The 18,993-nt window shown below is 31.2% G+C and overlaps 3 protein-coding genes across 4 annotated transcripts in view; 1 reads left to right on the forward strand and 2 right to left on the reverse strand.

Moving 5' to 3' along the window:
* The window catches only part of stet (stem cell tumor), a 325,321-nt gene extending 320,631 nt beyond the window's left edge, over positions 1-4,690 (reverse strand). Inside the window, exons 1-4 of the mRNA XM_076407791.1 lie at positions 4,504-4,690; positions 4,075-4,336; positions 3,688-3,711; positions 3,451-3,615 (exon numbers count right to left, since the gene is read on the reverse strand). Coding sequence (XP_076263906.1) covers positions 3,451-3,615; positions 3,688-3,711; positions 4,075-4,323 — 438 coding nt within the window. The 5' untranslated portion in view covers positions 4,324-4,336; positions 4,504-4,690. The remainder of the gene's footprint in view (positions 1-3,450; positions 3,616-3,687; positions 3,712-4,074; positions 4,337-4,503) is intronic.
* A 716-nt stretch (positions 4,691-5,406) lies between these two features.
* On the reverse strand, positions 5,407-7,292 carry RpS9 (Ribosomal protein S9). Its single transcript, XM_076407916.1, has 5 exons — positions 7,152-7,292; positions 6,543-6,782; positions 6,092-6,278; positions 5,550-5,683; positions 5,407-5,491 (listed from the first exon to the last, which is right to left on the reverse strand). Exons 2-5 carry the CDS (start codon positions 6,763-6,765, stop codon positions 5,451-5,453), a joined length of 585 nt encoding a protein of 194 aa, XP_076264031.1. The 5' UTR covers positions 6,766-6,782; positions 7,152-7,292; the 3' UTR covers positions 5,407-5,450.
* A 634-nt stretch (positions 7,293-7,926) lies between these two features.
* On the forward strand, positions 7,927-13,055 carry LOC143198455 (spermatogenesis-associated protein 20). Of its 2 annotated transcripts, XR_013006219.1 has the most exons (10): positions 8,116-8,535; positions 8,751-8,975; positions 9,036-9,349; positions 9,978-10,286; positions 10,346-10,573; positions 10,631-11,144; positions 11,200-11,408; positions 11,464-11,663; positions 11,727-12,374; positions 12,423-13,055. XR_013006219.1 is itself a non-coding variant. In XM_076407704.1 (9 exons), the coding sequence occupies exons 1-9, from the start codon at positions 8,390-8,392 to the stop codon at positions 12,009-12,011; spliced, it is 2,430 nt and encodes an 809-aa protein (XP_076263819.1). In that variant the 5' UTR covers positions 7,927-8,389; the 3' UTR covers positions 12,012-13,055. The 2 variants fall into 2 exon arrangements, 1 of the variants encoding a protein (XP_076263819.1); XM_076407704.1 differs by having other exon boundaries at positions 7,927-8,535; positions 11,727-13,055.
* Positions 13,056-18,993: the final 5,938 nt, after the last annotated feature.

The following is an 18,993-nucleotide window of genomic DNA, read 5'->3' on the forward strand; positions in this document are numbered from 1 at the left end:
GAGTCGACCGAGTGGAAGCAGAAATGGTCAAGGTTGATGAGGAGACATTATTTCAACGGCTGCGCGTTTTGCTTATGCAAATTAGGGAATCGGAGATATCACCGACGGCATGGAAAAGGCAATAATTGTTCCAATATTGAAAAAGTGACAGCATGCATTATAAAACCTATCGAGGGATAAGTCTCCTATCAATTGTCCGAAAAGCATTTACGAAAACTATACCAATTACTACAAAAATCTTGAAAGAGCTCGCGAAGAAACAATTATTGATTTTTGTTCTGCTTTCGGTTGTATGGAGTAGCTCCTGCCGTGAGCGGCTTTGGTAGCTGGACACGTTCCTCTAAACATTGTTAAAGCTTTGCAGGTATCTTACATTGTTTCCATTAGATGCATGTGTGTGTCAAGTGTGCTTGCCGATGTTGTCGATGTAGTCCCTTCACTGCTTTTCATTATAGTAGTGGATATAGTAGATCGCGTTCAATATGGTATACCAACATTCTTAACCTATGTGATATTTGCTATATATGCGCTATATTCGCTGATGCGGATGTTAGGGCTTCGAGTTTCTTCATGAAATAGTTCACATTGCGGAGCCATATAGCTTGACAATTAGTGAAGACCAAAGTTTTCAACATCAGAACAACAGCGTCAAGTTAAAGCAAGTGCAAAAGTCCAAATACTTGGAACCAGTACAGTAATACAGAAAAATTGGCATCTATAGCTACAGTAATAAGCAGAATCAGCCAAGGTGCAGGAGCTTTTGCTTCTCTAAGATAGCGCGTATGGAAGAGTAGGCATATCTAAATATTAATCGCCTTTTTCGGAAAATTTTCCCTTTTTGAGAAAAACGAGAGTACCGGGAGGATTGAAAACTTAAATGATTGAAGTTTATACGGAGAAATAATTTTTAGGCCTAAACATTTTGTGTAATATGCCCTACAAATAAGTAAATTCTCATAAACAAATATTTTTGGCTTTATTTTCATTGGACCTGGCCGACTCGCTGGCCGATGCCAGCTCCAATTCTAATACAGTAGATTATTCGCCGTTTCTGTTGTACGTAAATCGACTACGCACGTGTAATTTTACGTTGTTACATAAATTTGGCAGCGCTGTACCTCAAAATGCTGTAGCAATTTTAACAATTTCAAATCGAAAGACAAGCCCCTACGTTTTGTATAACATTGAAACGATATTAACAGGGACAGTGAGTAATTTAAGCTATTATCAAATGACTTTATTTAGTTTTATGCAGTTATGTTTAAGATTTTATGTTACTATTGGTTATTCCCATATTCTTGGAACTATTAACGAGTTATGGTAGTTATGATTTAAGGATTAAGAAACCTATGATCATGTAAAGTTACATTTTACATTATTTGTAGTGATAACAAATTAATGTGTCCGTTTTATCGAAAGGTATATTCGGTTTTGAAAGAAAACATCATCCTAATATAGACTAACAAAATTCCGAAATAACAAGAATCGTCTGTGCTCTAATTACAAGTTATTTAAAATTTCGGAAGCAGTTTTTTCAGATTCATATTACAAACATCAATAAATCCATTTTTAATTTTAGGAATTTTCATTAATTTGATATGTGGTGAACTCAGAACACCTAAGAAAAATTGTTCTTGCTTAAGAACTAATAGTAATTGATAAGGTTCTGGAGACAAAGCATATCATTGTACCAGAGTATAATTACTTCTACTTCTTACCTCTCAAATTTGTTAAGATTTTTCTGTAAATTTTATTAATATTAACTTCTAATATCCATTTCAGGTCCAATTAGTAAATGCATTTCATAACAAAGCAGTAACTGAATATTGCAGATAATAAATACATTAATTTGTACATCAAGAGTGAAAATAAATGTTTTAATTTCTCATTTGTTGCCGAGTTTTTAGTCCTGGTGTGGGAGACAAGAAAAACTAGGAAGCGGTAGACTAACGAAAGCCAGAGACGACCAATTAGAGATTAACTATCTGTAATGGTGAGATTACAGAATATTAAATAAAAACATATTTTGAAATAAATAAATTTAGTGACGGGAAAAATATGACAGCAATTCTTTTAAAGATTCAATAGTGGAATAAATAAGTAAAGATCGATGCAACTTTATTTAAAGATTGAGGTAAAGAAAGTATTCTTTTATCAAATAATCCTGGTTTTTATTAAATTTATTGTTTTTCAATATATATTTTAGGGGAAAAATAAGTATAATAGATGAAAATTATATTAATACATAAAGGGAATGGAAATATGTAGATAAAGTGAAACTAACTACATAATTTACCTAGATGAAACAGATATGAAACAGATCATATAGAGAACTATATGACAATTTATTATTTGAACCTTTTATCAATTATTTTAGTTATTTACTTTATAGACATAAGTTTTGAAGAATCTATAGATCATTTAAGATTATAAATATATTATTTTAATATAATTTCTATATTGTAAAAAATAAAGTACCTAATTGTGGTTGTTATTGTTTCAATTAATATACAAATATGTATTACTTTTCTTAATATTCCATGTTTATGATAATCAATAAGTAATAAATAAATAATAAAAATCATGTATACTTATTTTTTATGCTATGAATTTGTTACAGTTCTGAAAATAATTTTACACCTGATATTTTTGTTATAATATCCAGTGATGTAGTAATTAATGTAATTAATGTTATATATCAAACATTTTTCTGATCTTATATTGAAAATATTGTCAAAACAAGTTTTAGTAATGTTAACATTTTTAAGTTATTGTCTTTAGTCTACTATAGTTATTTGAAACTGTTACAGTTTAATATCTATGCTTATATCAAGTGTAATGTTCAAGGCAAATTCTACATGTTTATCTCCGAGGTCGTATTAGAAATGAAGCAAAGACGCGAAGAGCAGTTCCAAAAAGATATAGATTAAGATGATAGAGAGAAATCTGAAAAATAAGATACCAAGATTGTCAGAGACCACAATGGCTGCGGCCGATCATCAATGGAGGCCAGATTTAGTGAAGAATATCCGAAGTCATACGATACCGATTCAACAGTAAGCCTGTTGGCAATAATTTATTGATTTTAACGAAGGGAATTAATACTAGTCTCAACATTGTGTTGATTGTCCTTCAACTCGAAATCACTTAAATCATCTAAACCAACACACATAACATTTTGCATAAGAAAAAGTTCATTGCTACAAACCAATAATTTTGCTACAAGTAAATAATTCAAACACTATTAACTTAAACAGACAGGAAAAAATCAAATATGTGAATCTAAATATAATACTATAATTTCGCTATTTAACTTTAATAGGCTACCAGTACTATACAAAAAATAGATAATAATTTAAATAATCATCAATTAATCAATTATTTAACGTCATCGCGATATTCTTAAGATAACTTTCAAGGCTAATTATATATAACTATACTATCACTTACCACATTGACAAAATCCTGAAATGTAATGGCAGGGGCAGTGGCATGGCGAGATTTCTCTAGTAAAATTTGACGTTTTCCCGTGTTTACTCTTTCCCGAAACTCTGGCAATTCCATTGCATTTATAAAATCGGGCCATGGAATTTCCCCGAATCCCTCCGGGTCGAACTAGTGATAACATAAAATCTCAAATCATGATGTTAAAAGTATTCCAGGTTCTAAAAGTATTCCTCCACTTACTGCGTCAAAAAATTGTCTCCATTGCTGAAAAGTAATTATTCTATTCACTGACCATTATTTAATATTTTTATTTTTTATTTTAATTATTAAAAATTATATGTAAATATTTGATAATTCATAATATATTTTAAAGTAGGTTCATTAAGTTAGGAAAAGTAAACAAAATAGATTTAATTTTACTTCAATCATCATTTATCATTTTAGGTTTTATAATATTTTAACAATTACTTTATTGTACATACATTGACATCTGTGGTACATATCAAATACTATAAATCAAAACCTAATTGATAATATAGTATTCTAGATATGTAGAGCGCCATCTATTGAAGTAACCATATAACATTTTTTTGTAAATTTATTGTTTTGTTATAATATAAAACTTACATCTCTCAATAATTCCCGTTTTGATTCACCCTCGTCCGCTTCGCTTCCTAAATCAGTATGATCAGTATCATAATGATCAAGAACCTCCTGACCTCCAAACGAAACAAAAGAACCAGTTATAGTAGCTATATGACCAGGTTCTATTCCTGATTCTTCAGATTGAGCATGGGCTAAGGTAGTTGTTGTTCGTGTCAGGAAATTACTAGTAGACGGGGAAAGGCGATGGGGCCAAGCTCTATGCGAGAGCATGGCATCCGGACGGCTAAAAATATTTTTATATCGTATACAAAACTGCAATATAGGCAACCAAATATATAGATTGAAAAAAAATTAATAGAACATAATATAGATCTGTGCGTGCTGCTTTACTATAAAATATAAACTTTAATCGATATAATAATTCAAACAGGGAAAGCAAACACTCCTTACCCGTGCTAGTTACGTTCCCCAACAAAACGAAAAATTGTAGAGACTAATAAACAATTTCCCGACCCCAAAACAAAAACACAAACCGAGGACGGAACATCAACAATAAGAAAAATTTGAAAACCAAAACATAACACCGGGAAAACAACAAAAACACGATCACTGGCACGGCGTCGTTTCCTGTCAATCTGTCAGAATTTTCACATTTTCCAGCAGTGGCACATGATTTTCACGAAAATAACCGAGGGTAGTACGAGCAGGGTTTTCGTAGAGAACATATATTTGGGGGACTAACCACTGATTCCTGAATTACAGGAGGGAGTGCGATAAAATTTAGCCCCTACTTTATTTAGTTTCAGAAAATAAATCGATTGGGCATTTAATTCGCACTTGTAATATCCCTAGAAATATCTATCAAAATAATCAGACAACATATAGTATACCCACAAAATATACAGACTCAATGTTTTGAGTATACTACAAAATCTTTTCAGCTACAAGTAATTGGATATTTGATTCAATTTCAGAAATATCAGGTTCACTTCAATACAAGACTAACACATTTCTTAAGCTAGTCAGATATTAACATTTTATGTTCATTAGTTATACCTCGTTTTAATAAATCCAAGAAAATCGTCAATAATATAGCTTTTCGGACAAATTTCACTTAGATTCTGTAATTAATTAACCATCAGGTATATCCCCATAAGATAAATTGCATATAATCACAATCATGTATGGAAGAAAACAGTTATAGCTTTCCAACTTCATACACCATTAAATATTTTCATTAGTCCTTGATTAGGATATACACTTGTTTCAAGCCCTGAAGTAATATTGGAAGTTAATATGATTTTGAAGTACATCCATATTACAAATAAATAGGATGATAATAAAAAACATAACTAGACATTATAGGTATTTATTATGCATAAAAAATTATATACAGTTTAATCTTCTTCCTCTTCAGCAGCGGCACCACCACTAGTTCCTATAAAGGATAAAATAACGGGTAAAGCTAAGCAACAATGTAACAATAACCAAATTACCTTTACGAAGATTCTTCCTCTTAACACGTCCTGGACGACCACCACCAAATGGTGATTTCAGAGAGAAGTCAATGTGCTTTTGAGAATCCAAACGTACAATGAATGATGGAATATTAACAACCTGTTTACGGACCCTGTGAAAGTAAATATCATTTAAGATAGCGTTATAGAGGAGAACTATGTAAAATGTCAGTCACAATGTTCAGTGAAAAAATTGTCGCCTCACAAGGTACCCAAAAATGCGTCAAGAAACAATTTTGGGGCATAAGCTGGTATCATTCCTCTTCGAGTTTCTTTAGCACTATGTTAACTATTGACTTAGTTTTAACTAGTGACTCTAAGACTCGGCAACAATATGCAATTTCTTAAAATTACACAAAACTGATTCATTGTACTACTTACAACAGTAACAGTTTGGCAATCCCATAATGCACGATATTTTCAAGGCATTAGTCATTCAACTAAGTGGCCTGTATGAAATGCACAAATTGGGCTATTGTGCCTTTAACATTTTACACTGTAGTAGATAACAGCATTCCTACCTAATGTGGTTTTGCCTGATCAAAACACGAGCATGATGGATTGACTTGGCCAAACCTAGCTTGAATACTTGTGTTTGTAGACGTCTTTCCAAGAAATCTTCAATTTTCAAACCCAACACATAATCAAGCTTCATGCGGTTTTCATCCAAAACACCAACACGAACAAGACGACGTAGAAGTGCGTTACCTGCAAAAAACAAAAACTTTTAGAAAATGGTCTTATTTGTATTGAAAAATCGGTAATTTTTGTCATGAATGTTTCCACAACTTTCGGCACAGATAAAATCATAATAAAGACTGTTATCTGTTTCCTAGCGGGAATTTATTTACCCCTACATAACTTAAAACTGGCACTCCTAATACGCATTTTAACATTATTGGAGCGTGGCGTCGGGGTATTCCAATAGAGCACTTGTGTATCTTATAATAGCACAGTAACACTAATTCTTACCTTGGAACAATCTTTGTGGATCTTTTTCTTCCAAAGTTAGCAGTTCACGAGCGGCTTTACGAATTTTCGCAAGAGTGTACTTCACACGCCATACTTCACGTTTGTTACGAAGACCAAAGGTACCAATGATCTTCAGTTCTTGATCTAAACGTGCCTTTTCATATGGACGTCTAGGCGTTACGTATGTTTTCGAACATACTGACGGTATCCTGCCGTTCACCATCCTGGTGAGCTACAATCCTGAAAAGAGAGTAAAACATAAATTTTGCATCATAAAACGACCCACGTGGAAATAAAATGATTTTTCGGAAAAAATGTTACCTTGCCATGAATCAGATAAGTAACGTTTTATACTTTCTGGGATTAAAACATGGTTATAATTTCGCCTTGAACGATTAGGAGTCTTTGCAACAATTTCAACAAAGCGCCTTGCCCAGAGTACAAGGCTTAACATCATATTTATAATCTCGCAATATCCGATAAATCATAAATACTTTAAATAATATACGCTTTTCAGCTGAATATTAATTTTACTGTTTATAGAACTATGTAAATATTTTTAGAAAAATAAAATAAATTGACAAAATATTTAATAAAATCGTAACTTACCTCAACCTTACTACTTGAAATCTTCTCTAGAAAGAAATATTTCATGAACTTTAGTTCCCTTGTAACTTCTGATAGAGGTCGTTTTCTGAAAATTATGTACAATGTTGTCATATCTGCAATGCAATGCTGGGTATAATCGATAGATGTCAACTATCGAAATAATCTTGTTCTGAAAGATGTAATTATGGATTATTCACATATTAAGATTATTTAATGAGATATTTTATTATAATATAATAAAAATATTTCCCTTTGGGACGTTTTAAATGATACTACTTTAACTATATTTTTTATTATGTTCATACTTTCAATGATGCCTTTGCTGCGCGTCAAAATTGGAAATTAAATAATATGATATTTAGTAATAATTTTTTCTAATTTTAATAATAATATACTACTATATATATATATATATATATATATATATATATATATATATAAATATATATAGTATAGTATATATAATGTAATAATTATAGTATAGTATTTTTAATAAGTACATTATTAATACATTAACAATTTTAATCTCAAAAACCTGTTCATTATTTAATAAGCCTAAATAAATTTAACCTATTTAGCGAGACGAGCACTACTCTGCTCTAATGTGTTTATAAACCTACTTATAAAACTGGGGTATGCGTCAATGCAGAACGTGTTCAAATATTTATTATTACCAAATATCCCTTAAAATGTTAGATATTTGATATTTTATTTATAATCTGACGTCAGAAAATAATCAACTTTTTATCACCAGACAACTAAAAATTGTATTATTACGGTTCGATTACGATTACTAATTGTTTACTACAAATTATATTAAAAAGAAAATTTATCTTGGAAAGTTATTTATTTTATGCGTTGTTCTTAGTCACAAGGCTTTATTTTAATTAGTAAAAAATAGTGGCAAATAACAAGGTTAAAAGTTGTTTTCCTATTATATACCAACGTGAATGTTAAAAACATCCTGTTTAGTATTTGCACCACAGAAACCGGCCATAAAGTAGCTGCAGTATCGTGTATGTTATGTGACCCACCACACGAGTTCCTGAGAGCCTTACATTGTCGGCTGCGTTTCTCAAAGGTCGTGTAGTGTGCAGCCAAAAAATAGTTATATATAGAAATTAAAATCGTAGTAAACTTTCACTATTCAAAATTTGTTAGTGTTTGAGATATTATTGTGCAGTTATGTAAAACAGTCATCTTGACATGGTGTATTATTTCGTGTATACTTTTCAATCATGATTTTGCAAAAACTATCTCGTAGTATTAATATCTTGCAGTGTGCTTTTCGCAATATCGGAAATTTTAAATACGGTCAAAATTATTTTATATATTCTCATTCAAAAGGTGTTGATGTCAATAGATTGAGAACTCTTACATCTAGGTAAGTCAATCTTCAGAAAACGTTTGTTTACAGCCGTATGTTTACGTCTGAAATGTCACGTCGGCTCTAACCTTGTTTCATATAATTATTAATTAAATTTAAAGTTTAAGGAATTACCTATACTTTTACTCTTCAATGAATATATTTAAAATGTTATTTTGAATAATGTTATTTTTTAGACAAAAGGTAATAATTTATGATCAACTTAATTTCAGTGTGATAAACAACAAATCACTGCTTTCAAACACCCTACGCAATATGTCTGGAGAAAGTTCTTCCAAACAATATCAAAATCGACTAGTGCATGAAAAAAGCCCTTATTTACTTCAACACTCCACTAATCCTGTGGATTGGTATCCTTGGGGTCAGGAAGCTTTTGACAAAGCAAAAGCTGAAGGCAAGCCCATTTTTTTGTCAATAGGCTACTCTACTTGCCATTGGTATATATTATTAAGAATGAAAATAGATTATTTTTAGTAGTAACATGTACATGCTTATAGGTGTCATGTGATGGAAAAAGAGTCATTTGAAAATGAATCTGTAGCTGAAATTATGAATCAGTATTTTGTAAATATAAAGGTAGACAGAGAAGAAAGGCCAGATGTTGATAAGTTATATATGTCTTTTATACAAGCAACAGTTGGTGGTGGAGGTTGGCCTATGTCTGTGTTTTTAACACCTGATTTGGAACCATTAGTAGGTGGGACATATTTTCCACCAGAAGATTCAAAATATGGAAGGCCAGGATTTAAAACAGTTTTATTAAAAATGGCTGATTTATGGAAAATTAATAAAAATGGTTTAATAAAGTCAGGTGAGTGAGTTCAAATTATAATAATTCCACTCAGTATATTTTTACCTTGAAATGTACTATATAAGAACCATACTTTGTTTTTAGTTTACTACTTTTAATCAATTAATTATTATCAACTATTTCTATTATTATTTACTATAAATTATTCTATTTCTACTTATAGTGTATCATCTATAATTTTTATATTAATATTTTTAAAACTATTTAATGTAATTGCAGTAATTTATTTAATTTATTTTATATACAAATTTTATATTAAATTGACAAGAATTACTGTATTTTTCAGAAAAGTTTTCTTATTAAAGAATATCTATTTAAACTATGTATATATTTATTTAGAATCTCTTTTGACACATATAGTTATATATGTTTGTTATTTTTTTAGAATGCTATTTATAAAGCCTCATTTATGACATTCAGTAAACAGGTTTTAAAAAAAGCCTGGTTTTTAAATAAGGCTTTGTTTTGTTTCTTTGGTTACTTGTTTGGTTACCTTGTATTGCAGGAAACTAAATATGTTCATGCAAAAGTTTATTGAATTGTACTGTAGTCAACTATGATAATAATTAACTTAATATATGGATATAATTTGGAGGTGTGTTTTTGTTAACTTTTGTTTTATTTATAGGAAAACATACAGTAGATGTACTTCAGAAATCTGCAGAAACCTCACAGGAATCATCTTCAGCAAGTAAATCAGAATCACCTCATGATGACTGCTGGAAAAAATGTGCTTTGCAATTATCAAGAGCATACGAAGCTGATTTTGGTGGTTTTTCTGTTGCCCCCAAATTTCCACAACCATCAAATTTTAATTTTCTGTTTCATCTCTATGCCAACGAAAGAGATACTGAGAGGGGCTTTCAGTGTTTGGAAATGTGTCTACACACTCTAAAAAAGATGGCTTATGGGGGTATACATGATCATGTCAGCAAAGGTAAAATAACAAATTGGAAATTTGCTATATAATAACATTAATTTATATCCTTTCTGTAGGATTTGCTAGATATTCAGTTGATGAAAGGTGGCATGTACCTCATTTTGAAAAAATGTTATATGATCAAGCACAATTGGCGGTTTCTTACTGTGATGCCTATGTTGTTACAAAGGATGAATTTTATGCTGATGTGGCAAGAGATATTTTAACTTATGTTACTAGAGATTTAAGTCATGAGTTGGGAGGATTTTATGGGGCTCAAGATGCAGATTCATATCCATATTCAGGTAATTTCTTTAACAATTATTTGTGCTCTTTACAACTAAAATATATATTTTTAATAGGTGCATTACATAAGAGAGAAGGGGCTTTTTGTGTTTGGGAATATGATGAGATCTGTAATCTGCTTGATCAAGAAACCAATGGAATAAAACACTCTGATGTTCTTGTTCATCATTATAATATCAAACCAGAAGGCAATGTTAAAAGTGCTCAAGATCCCCATGGTGAACTCAAAAATAAAAATATTCTTACATGTTTTGGTTCTTATGAATCTACTGCAAATAAGTTTGGAATATCTGTTGACAGTTTGAAGGAGATACTTGAAAAGTCACATACTGTTTTATATGAAGAAAGAGGAAAAAGGCCTAAACCAGATACGGACACCAAAATTGTTACATCTTGGAATGGATTGATGATATCTGGTTTTGCAAAGGCAGGTTTTGTTTTGAAGAATCAAACATACATAAATCGCGCTATTTTGGCTGCCAATTTTATTAAAAAATACTTGTATGATGAAAATAATAAGGTTTTGTGGAGATGCTGTTATAAAGCTGAAGATGGGCAGATTGTTCATACGTAAGAGAAAGTTTTTTTTTTATCAAGTGCATTTATTTTAAATATGAATTTTTAGAGCTATTCCAGTGCAAGGTTTCCTAGATGACTATGCTTTTTTAATTCGTGGTTTATTGGATTTGTATGAAGCCTCTCTTGATGCTGATTGGTTGCAATGGGCTGAGAATTTACAAGAACAACAAGATAAATTATTTTGGGATGAAAAGAATTATGGTTACTTTAATAGTCCAGCTGGAGATGGAAGTATTTTGATCAGAGGAAAAGAAGGTACTTATTTTAAATTTTATTGTTGCATTAACTTAAACATATTTTACACTTTTAGATCAAGATGGGGCTGAACCATGTGGTAATTCAGTGGCTGTGCATAATTTAATTCGACTTGCAAATTACTTGAAACGTGACGATTTACGAGATAAGGCAGGGAAAACTTTCATTTGCTTTTCTGAAAGATTAAAATCGATTCCTGTTGCTTTACCTGAGATGTGCTCTGCTTTAATGCTATATCAAAATTATCCGACACAGGTAAGTTCCAATATTATTAAATATTAAATAAATAGTCTGAAATATCACTTCTGTTTTTTTAAGGTTTTTATTGCTGGGCCAACTAAAGACAATACTACACAAGCTTTACTAGATGTAGTGCGATCTAGGTTTATACCTGGACGAATTCTCGCAGTTGCAGATGGTCCTGGAGGTACTGCTGGCATACTGTATCAAAGAATTGAAGCACTTCATAGGTTAAGGCCTATTCAAGGAAAGGCAGCAGCTTATGTATGTAGAAATTTTACTTGCAGTTTACCAGTAACAGAACCTGATGAGTTAGCATCCTCTCTGGATGATGGAATATTAAAAGAGAATGATTTTAAATAAATGAACTGTGGTGTTTCAGAAAAAAATAACCTTGGGTTGGTGAATGTGCAAGTATATTTTATTTTGTACCTGATTAGAATAGTATACTTAGAAAATGGAGGCTATTATACCGGTAATATTCATTAGAATTGTTATATAAGTACTAAAAGTGCTTTTACTCGATTAGTCCGTTGTTTTTTGAAAACAGGGTCTAGCTTACGATAATCTCCATTTATAGTATATGCCATATGGAATTTATGTGAATGGATACCAGCCTAATGTTAAGTTTTTCTGCAGCCAGTTTTACTTGAACTATAAAGATAAAAGGAGCTTTATTTAATATACTACTATATGAGCTTTTACATAGGAAGCTTTTCGGAATTTGTTTTTCGAAACTGATTTATATAGTCGATAGACGGCAAATTAGACGAGTCTTCGTTTATTTTGATTTAGGTTACACGTTTTAGTTATTAGATGCTTGAATCTGATATATTAAAATCTCGTTTCAAGAATCTGAATCTGCGTTACAATTAATAACAGTAACAGTGTTATATTTATAAAATTTGTTATTTAAACTAATACATTTTCAGATTGATTTAATTTTATTTATTTATATTTGTTATTAAAAAAATATAGAATTTTAACTTACTTTCAAATTGTTTCTGATGGATATTATTTTTTGCTAATTTTTTTTGTAATCGACTTAAAAATGTTAGAAACTAAGTTTCAGATTTGGAGTGGGTATTTTTTAACATAAATGTACCAGTGAAAATTATTATGGTAAGACGATGGTTAATTTTCAGCCATTTCAGTTAATAGTTTTACTTTCTTTTCTGAAAAGGAATCTCTTTAATTTTAGTTTCGAAATGTTGTGAAAGGCTCGATTGTGTGAAAGCTGGTAAATTTTAAAGTGAGAAAGAAATGTGATTTGCTATGTTAAGATAGTGATAATATTATTATATAGCAGTTAGTTGTAAGCATATAGATATATATATATACCAAGCTATTATAAACATTGTTTTAAATGTTTGAACATTTCAAAGGATAATAAAATATTAACAACCATGTCATTGTTTTTTTATCCATTTTACTTTTTTACTGTTATAATTTAATTAATTAATAGAAGACCTTTTAAAATAACACTGCATCAAGTATGCCAAATGTAATAGGTAATATTATTCGTATCTTGAACAGATTTCTTGGGAAGGATCCAAATCAGATTATTTATAATGGTATTCTTTGCACATTTGGTGGTAATTGAATTAAGAATGTAATGGATTGATTGTAAGATATGTGTATTGCATGGCACAGGTCTAAATAAAAAGTCCAAAACTAGCAGTATTTTATGTGATATGAGCTAAATAATGAACACTTTGAGGTAATGGTAGTGGATGTTAAAATACTATTTGCTATTTCTTTTTTGTGTTCCCTAGACTACTCTTGATGAGCCATGAGCCAATTTTTAATAAAAGTAATATTAAAATGCTTTGAAATCTAGAAAATTGAAATTGTGTTTCTACGCTAATATGATATATGTGTTATCCATCGACGCGATATATATTATAGAGAAGCAATATTATAATCATGCGGAAGTGGCCGCCTATATAATCAGGCCGCGTCCTCTTCGGGAGTGTAGTGTGCCATAGGAGGTCTTAACTTATTTTTATAAACGTTTATTTTAATAAATTAGACTTAATTTATATTAAACTTATTTAAGTCTTAGTTAATCTATTGTCACTTCATTATCTTATTTCTTACCAAGGCCTTGGTACTTAACTTAGTTGCTTCTGATAATAGCTTGTTATGCCGGACCTTATCAAAGACATTAGTTAGGACAGCAAAACTGTATCAAAATTCATTTCATACATAATAGTTTATGTTTTTTACTAATTTGACAATCTGGTGATTATACCAGAATTTTCTATACCTCTTTTATTGCAGTTCATTTTGGAAGTTAGATAAATAATTTTCTGATGAGTGAGTTTCTAACATTAATAAACCACTAGAATTAAGTTTCAACCAATTCATTATATAAATTTATATTTTTTTAAATGTTCTAAAAAACTAGTTTTGAGTTAGTAAGCATTCTTATTTCAATTTATAGTCGCAGTAAAACATTATTAGTTAACTAGTAGTTTTTTAAATCTCTTTTTGTACACCATTTCCTATATTCGTTTATAACAATTAAATGAGTCAACACTCAAACTGATGAAAACAAAAGCGACAAATATTTTTTAACGAATGTAATTATTCTTTTGGACTTCTAGCCTCATAAAATTTCGTTATACTTTTGTAATGCTGCAAGTGAATCAGATTTAAGAATAAATATAGTGTTTGATGGTACAGATTTTGATAGAATATATTAATTATTAGTGACTTCTCCGAAGTGGCCTTCCGAATATTGATCTTTTTGGTTTATTTTTATCGCAAATTCTATGGATAGAAATTACATATTCAGGCTTGTCTTTGGGTACACAGTAATATTTTTGCTATTAATTTTTCCTGCCAATTGAAGTGTGAATCTATATTGAACAAACTTGAAACAAAAAATGTTACTTAATTTAAACTACTTTTTCTTTGGAAGTACTTACAAACTAGCAACCGATATAGAACAATTATTAAAAAGAATATCAATTTTTCTGGAATTCTCCAATCTTTGTGGAAGTAGTGGAATATATTTTAGTAACAGGTGAGCACAAAGTGTACTAATTAACTTTTTTGCTTTGGTGTCGTTAATATATCATTAAGTATAAAGTAATTTTCCAGAATTTACTACTGTCTGTTATCATGATTTAACTACTAAAAGAGGTTCATATTTCAGTTGAACAGGCTGAAATATAATGGTTAGGAGGTAATGAATATTTCTAAATAAATCTCAATTTTCTAAGTGATATCTTATATCACTAAATGCTCTTAATGATTGTTAATAATACAAAGCTTCTGTTTTAATGTATATTACCGGTTTATTACAACGAAATGCTGACTCCATTTAAGGTATTATAACTTTTATTATTATATATAACTACTTTTATTAAGTACCATAACCTTAATGATAAATTTGATGGTTTGTCTACACATTTATACATTTTTACAATTTTTGAATTTTTTATTGTAAAGTGATTGAATATATACAGACGTTAATCATGGAGCGCTCAAAATAGCGTTTTCAACATTCATCATATTATTTTATTTGAAGAAATTTGCTGCCGAAGCCGATAAAGCATTTTTAGAAACTTATCGTGATTCAACATATTGTTGAATCGCAATTGTCGGTTATGATTTCAACGATTTAGAAATTGTAATTTTGTAAATCTCAATTACAAAGAATGGCCTGCGGGATTAAAAGGGACGAAGACAATGAATTGCAATACCTATTGGATGAAAATTCAGCTCATATTCTTATATAACTTCTGTTTCAATGCTTACCAATTAATGAATCAATTGTTTTCAGGTGCGATTCGGTTATATGTCATGGGATGAATCTAAAAGAGGGAAGATGAGTACCACATCTATTGACTGAAAATCCACAAATATCCGTTTTAATATTGCGGCTTCATTACTTGCCAAGCAAAAAAGAAGCTTTCTGTGTCGTATTATTGTGATTGATGATTTTTTTATATTAATCTCTTGGAACGTCAACAATCTACCCGTGGGCAATAAGTATTATTGTTTTATTTCCATTATAAAATATAGCCATCCTAATATGTAGAAGACCACTTCAGTAAGTGATCTGCTGTACAACTTATAATCTAAATCTTATTCTAGATAGATAGATTCTAGAATTCTAACTTATTTTAAATTCTATCCTAACTTATTCTAACGACTATCTAACTTATTCTAGAAGTTATTAAAGTTCACTCTATGTGTCTATTAACCAGTTCGTATGGTAGTTTGCGTTTGAGCCTACGTACTTCACTGTCATTTAACTGTTTGGCGAGTGCATTAGGATGCACTATTAGTATTTCAAAGTACTTCGCACTAGCACTTCGAATCACACTCGTTATGAGTTCTATGTGGATATCGTGTTGAATCAGTCTGTTGGACACGTAATATGGGGCATCGACGATGACTCGCAACACTTTATTCTGGAACCTCTGGAGGATATCTGTGTTGGATTTGCTAATAGTACCCCATAGTTCAATACCATAGGTCCAGATGGGCCTAAGTATTGACTTATACAGCAAAACCTTGTTATCTAATGATAATTAAATTTACGCCCTAGCAGCCAATAGATTTGGTTTAGTTTAAGCAAGCTGTTTGCGTTTTGTCACTATATGTTTTTTCCAAGTCAGTCGTCGATCAAAATGCTTTCCCAGATATTTAACGTTGTCTGTTTGCGGAAGTTCATGATTATTCAATTTTACTGAGGGACATGTTCTTCTACAAAGGGTGAATGTCATATGAGTAGATTTTGTCTCATTTGTTTTGATACGCCATGTTTTTAACAACAATTCGATTTTGTTAAGGTGAAGTTGGAGGTTTTTGATGGCTGATATTGGATCCTCGTGTGGTGATAAAACCGCTGTATCGTCAGCATATGTTGCAACAGTAGTATTTCGTGAGGTCGGTAGGTCAGCTGTATACATAAGATATAATAATGGGCCGAGAACACTGCCCTCCGGAACACCCGAATATATTGGCTGTAGGTCAGTGCATTCGTCACCCTGTTTGACAATAAAATGTCTGTCTGAGAGGTACGATTTCAGTAATTGGAAAGTGTGTGCAAAAACTTTTTCAATTTAACGTGCAGTCCAGTGTGCCACACCTTGTCGAAGGCGCAATATTTTTTATCATTTAAGTTTTTGTTAATTTGGTTGACTAATCTAAGTATTTGTTCTGTTGTTCCGTGTTTATTACGGAAGCCAAATTGACGGTCTGGAATAATATTTCTCTCCTGTGCGATTAATTTTAATCTCTTAATGTATAGCTTTTCGAAAAGTTTTGAGATGACAGGTAACAGGCTTAATAGGACGATAAGAGGAGACGTCTTCTGATTTTTTCTCAGGTTTAAGAATCATAATGATTTGAGCCACTTTCCAAGTGCTAGGAAAATAATTAAGTCTTAGCATGACATTAAATATGAATGTTATTAATGATTACATTGCACACAGTGATGCACTTCCCTGAGAGCTCTTTCAAGATTCTTCCAGTAATTAGGTCAAAACCGGGAGCTTTTTTATCATTGATTTCTTTAAGTATTGTTTGTTTTACTTCCTTAACAATAAATTTCTTATGTAGCAGATCCATTTGAAATGAAGTGTTAAGAGAGTTAATTATGTTATTTTCTTCTGTTGCGGGTATTTCAGATGGGTACGCATTAAATACGGTTTTAAAGTGTTTAGGAAAGCTTCCGCTTTATCTTCATCATTCCGAGCCCAGGTATTGTTGTCAATTTTAATGGGCGAATTATGTTGTTTAGGTTTTTTAATCATTTTTGTTACTTTCCAGAGAGAATATTCCGTTGCATCAGTTGGCGTTAAGTTTTCTAAATAGTTTTGAATTCCTTGAATTTGCTCCTTATTTATTAGCTCTTTCAGCTATTTTGTGGCCTTTGTTGAATTTTATCTTATTTTCTTCTATTCTGATTTGTTGCCGAATCTGTTTTTCGCAGTTTTCTCTTTTCAGCAATTTATTGTTTAATTGCAGATGAAATATAATATAATTAAACTTTTTATATGTCACTCTATTAGATGTTGAGTACCATGCGACCTCTTGTATAGTTTTTGTTATATTTTTTGCTACTATTTCTGTATCTCTTTCTGTTTTGAGAGGTAAATTTAGTGATAACAAACTGTCTAATTTTTCTCTAAATAATGGCCAGTTGGTTTTAGTGTTATGCAAAGAAGGTGATTTTGTTTTGTTGAAAATATTTGAGTTCACTGTTATAGTAACTGGTGAGTGATCAGATGATAGATCGAAGCATGATTCAGCTTTCCACGTTTTGGTATCAATATTTTTCGTAACACAAAAGTTTTGGCCAATATGTTGACGCACCAGTAGAAATATGCTGTAAATTATGTATTGCTTTGAACAATTCTCTGCCTTTTGGTGTTATTAGTCTAGAAACCCACATAACATGTTTTGCATAGTAGTTTCCTACGGCAATGAATCTATTGCCCAGCGTGTTAAAGAAACCACGGTATTGTTCTGCATTGTTGTTGTGTTTAGGTGGACAAAATCTAACACTAATTGTTAATGGCTTATGCACTTCTTCAATAGTTACACTGGTGGCTTGTAAATATTCCTCGCTGAATTTCTCTCTTTCACAGTGTCTTATGTTTTCACGGATAATTATAGTTCCTCAATGTGCTTTATCATCTGGGTGTTTTGTATGATACAGCTTGTATTTCGGAATCCGTAAATAATCTTTATCCGTGAAATGTGTTTCGGATATCATTATGATATCAATATTTTGTTCATATAAAAACATTTTAAGCCCCTGGCATGTTGCTGGAATCCATTAGCATTCCAGACGGCTATTTGGTATTTGCTGTAGTGGGTATAAGTCATTAGGCTAGCTTGGTAAAGATGACGGTGAGTAAATTCATCATTGTACTCATTTGTTCCATAAGTTTTCCCATCATTTCCTTTAATTTACTAATAATACTTATAGGTTCAGTGGTGATTGGCGTTGTTTGCGTATTAGGTTGGGTCTGACTGTTGGTTACTGCGTGTGCGTATGAGATATGAAGATGTTGTATTGATGCTTTAGGCAAGTTAGATGGTATGGGCTGTTTTGGTGGCTGTAAGTTTCTTTTTTCTCTCAGTGTTGGATACACTTTTTTTGCAACGCTTTTTGGACTAGGCATTCCCTATAATTTGCAGAATGGCCACCGTCACAGTTGACGCATTTTACTTTGTCGTCAGGTGTTTTGCGTGTGCAATTATTGGTCGCATGCTTTCCTGTGCATTTCACGCATCTATACAACTTGCGACAGTATGGCTTGGTATCTGGCGCATTGTGGGATGATTCTTTTTGTGTTTGGTAGCTCACATTTAATGA

Source organism: Rhynchophorus ferrugineus, unplaced genomic scaffold (genome assembly GCF_030347505.1).
Source record: "Rhynchophorus ferrugineus isolate W39M unplaced genomic scaffold, kcgeb_rfMv2 rfM1, whole genome shotgun sequence".
Lineage (NCBI taxonomy): Eukaryota > Metazoa > Arthropoda > Insecta > Coleoptera > Curculionidae > Rhynchophorus > Rhynchophorus ferrugineus.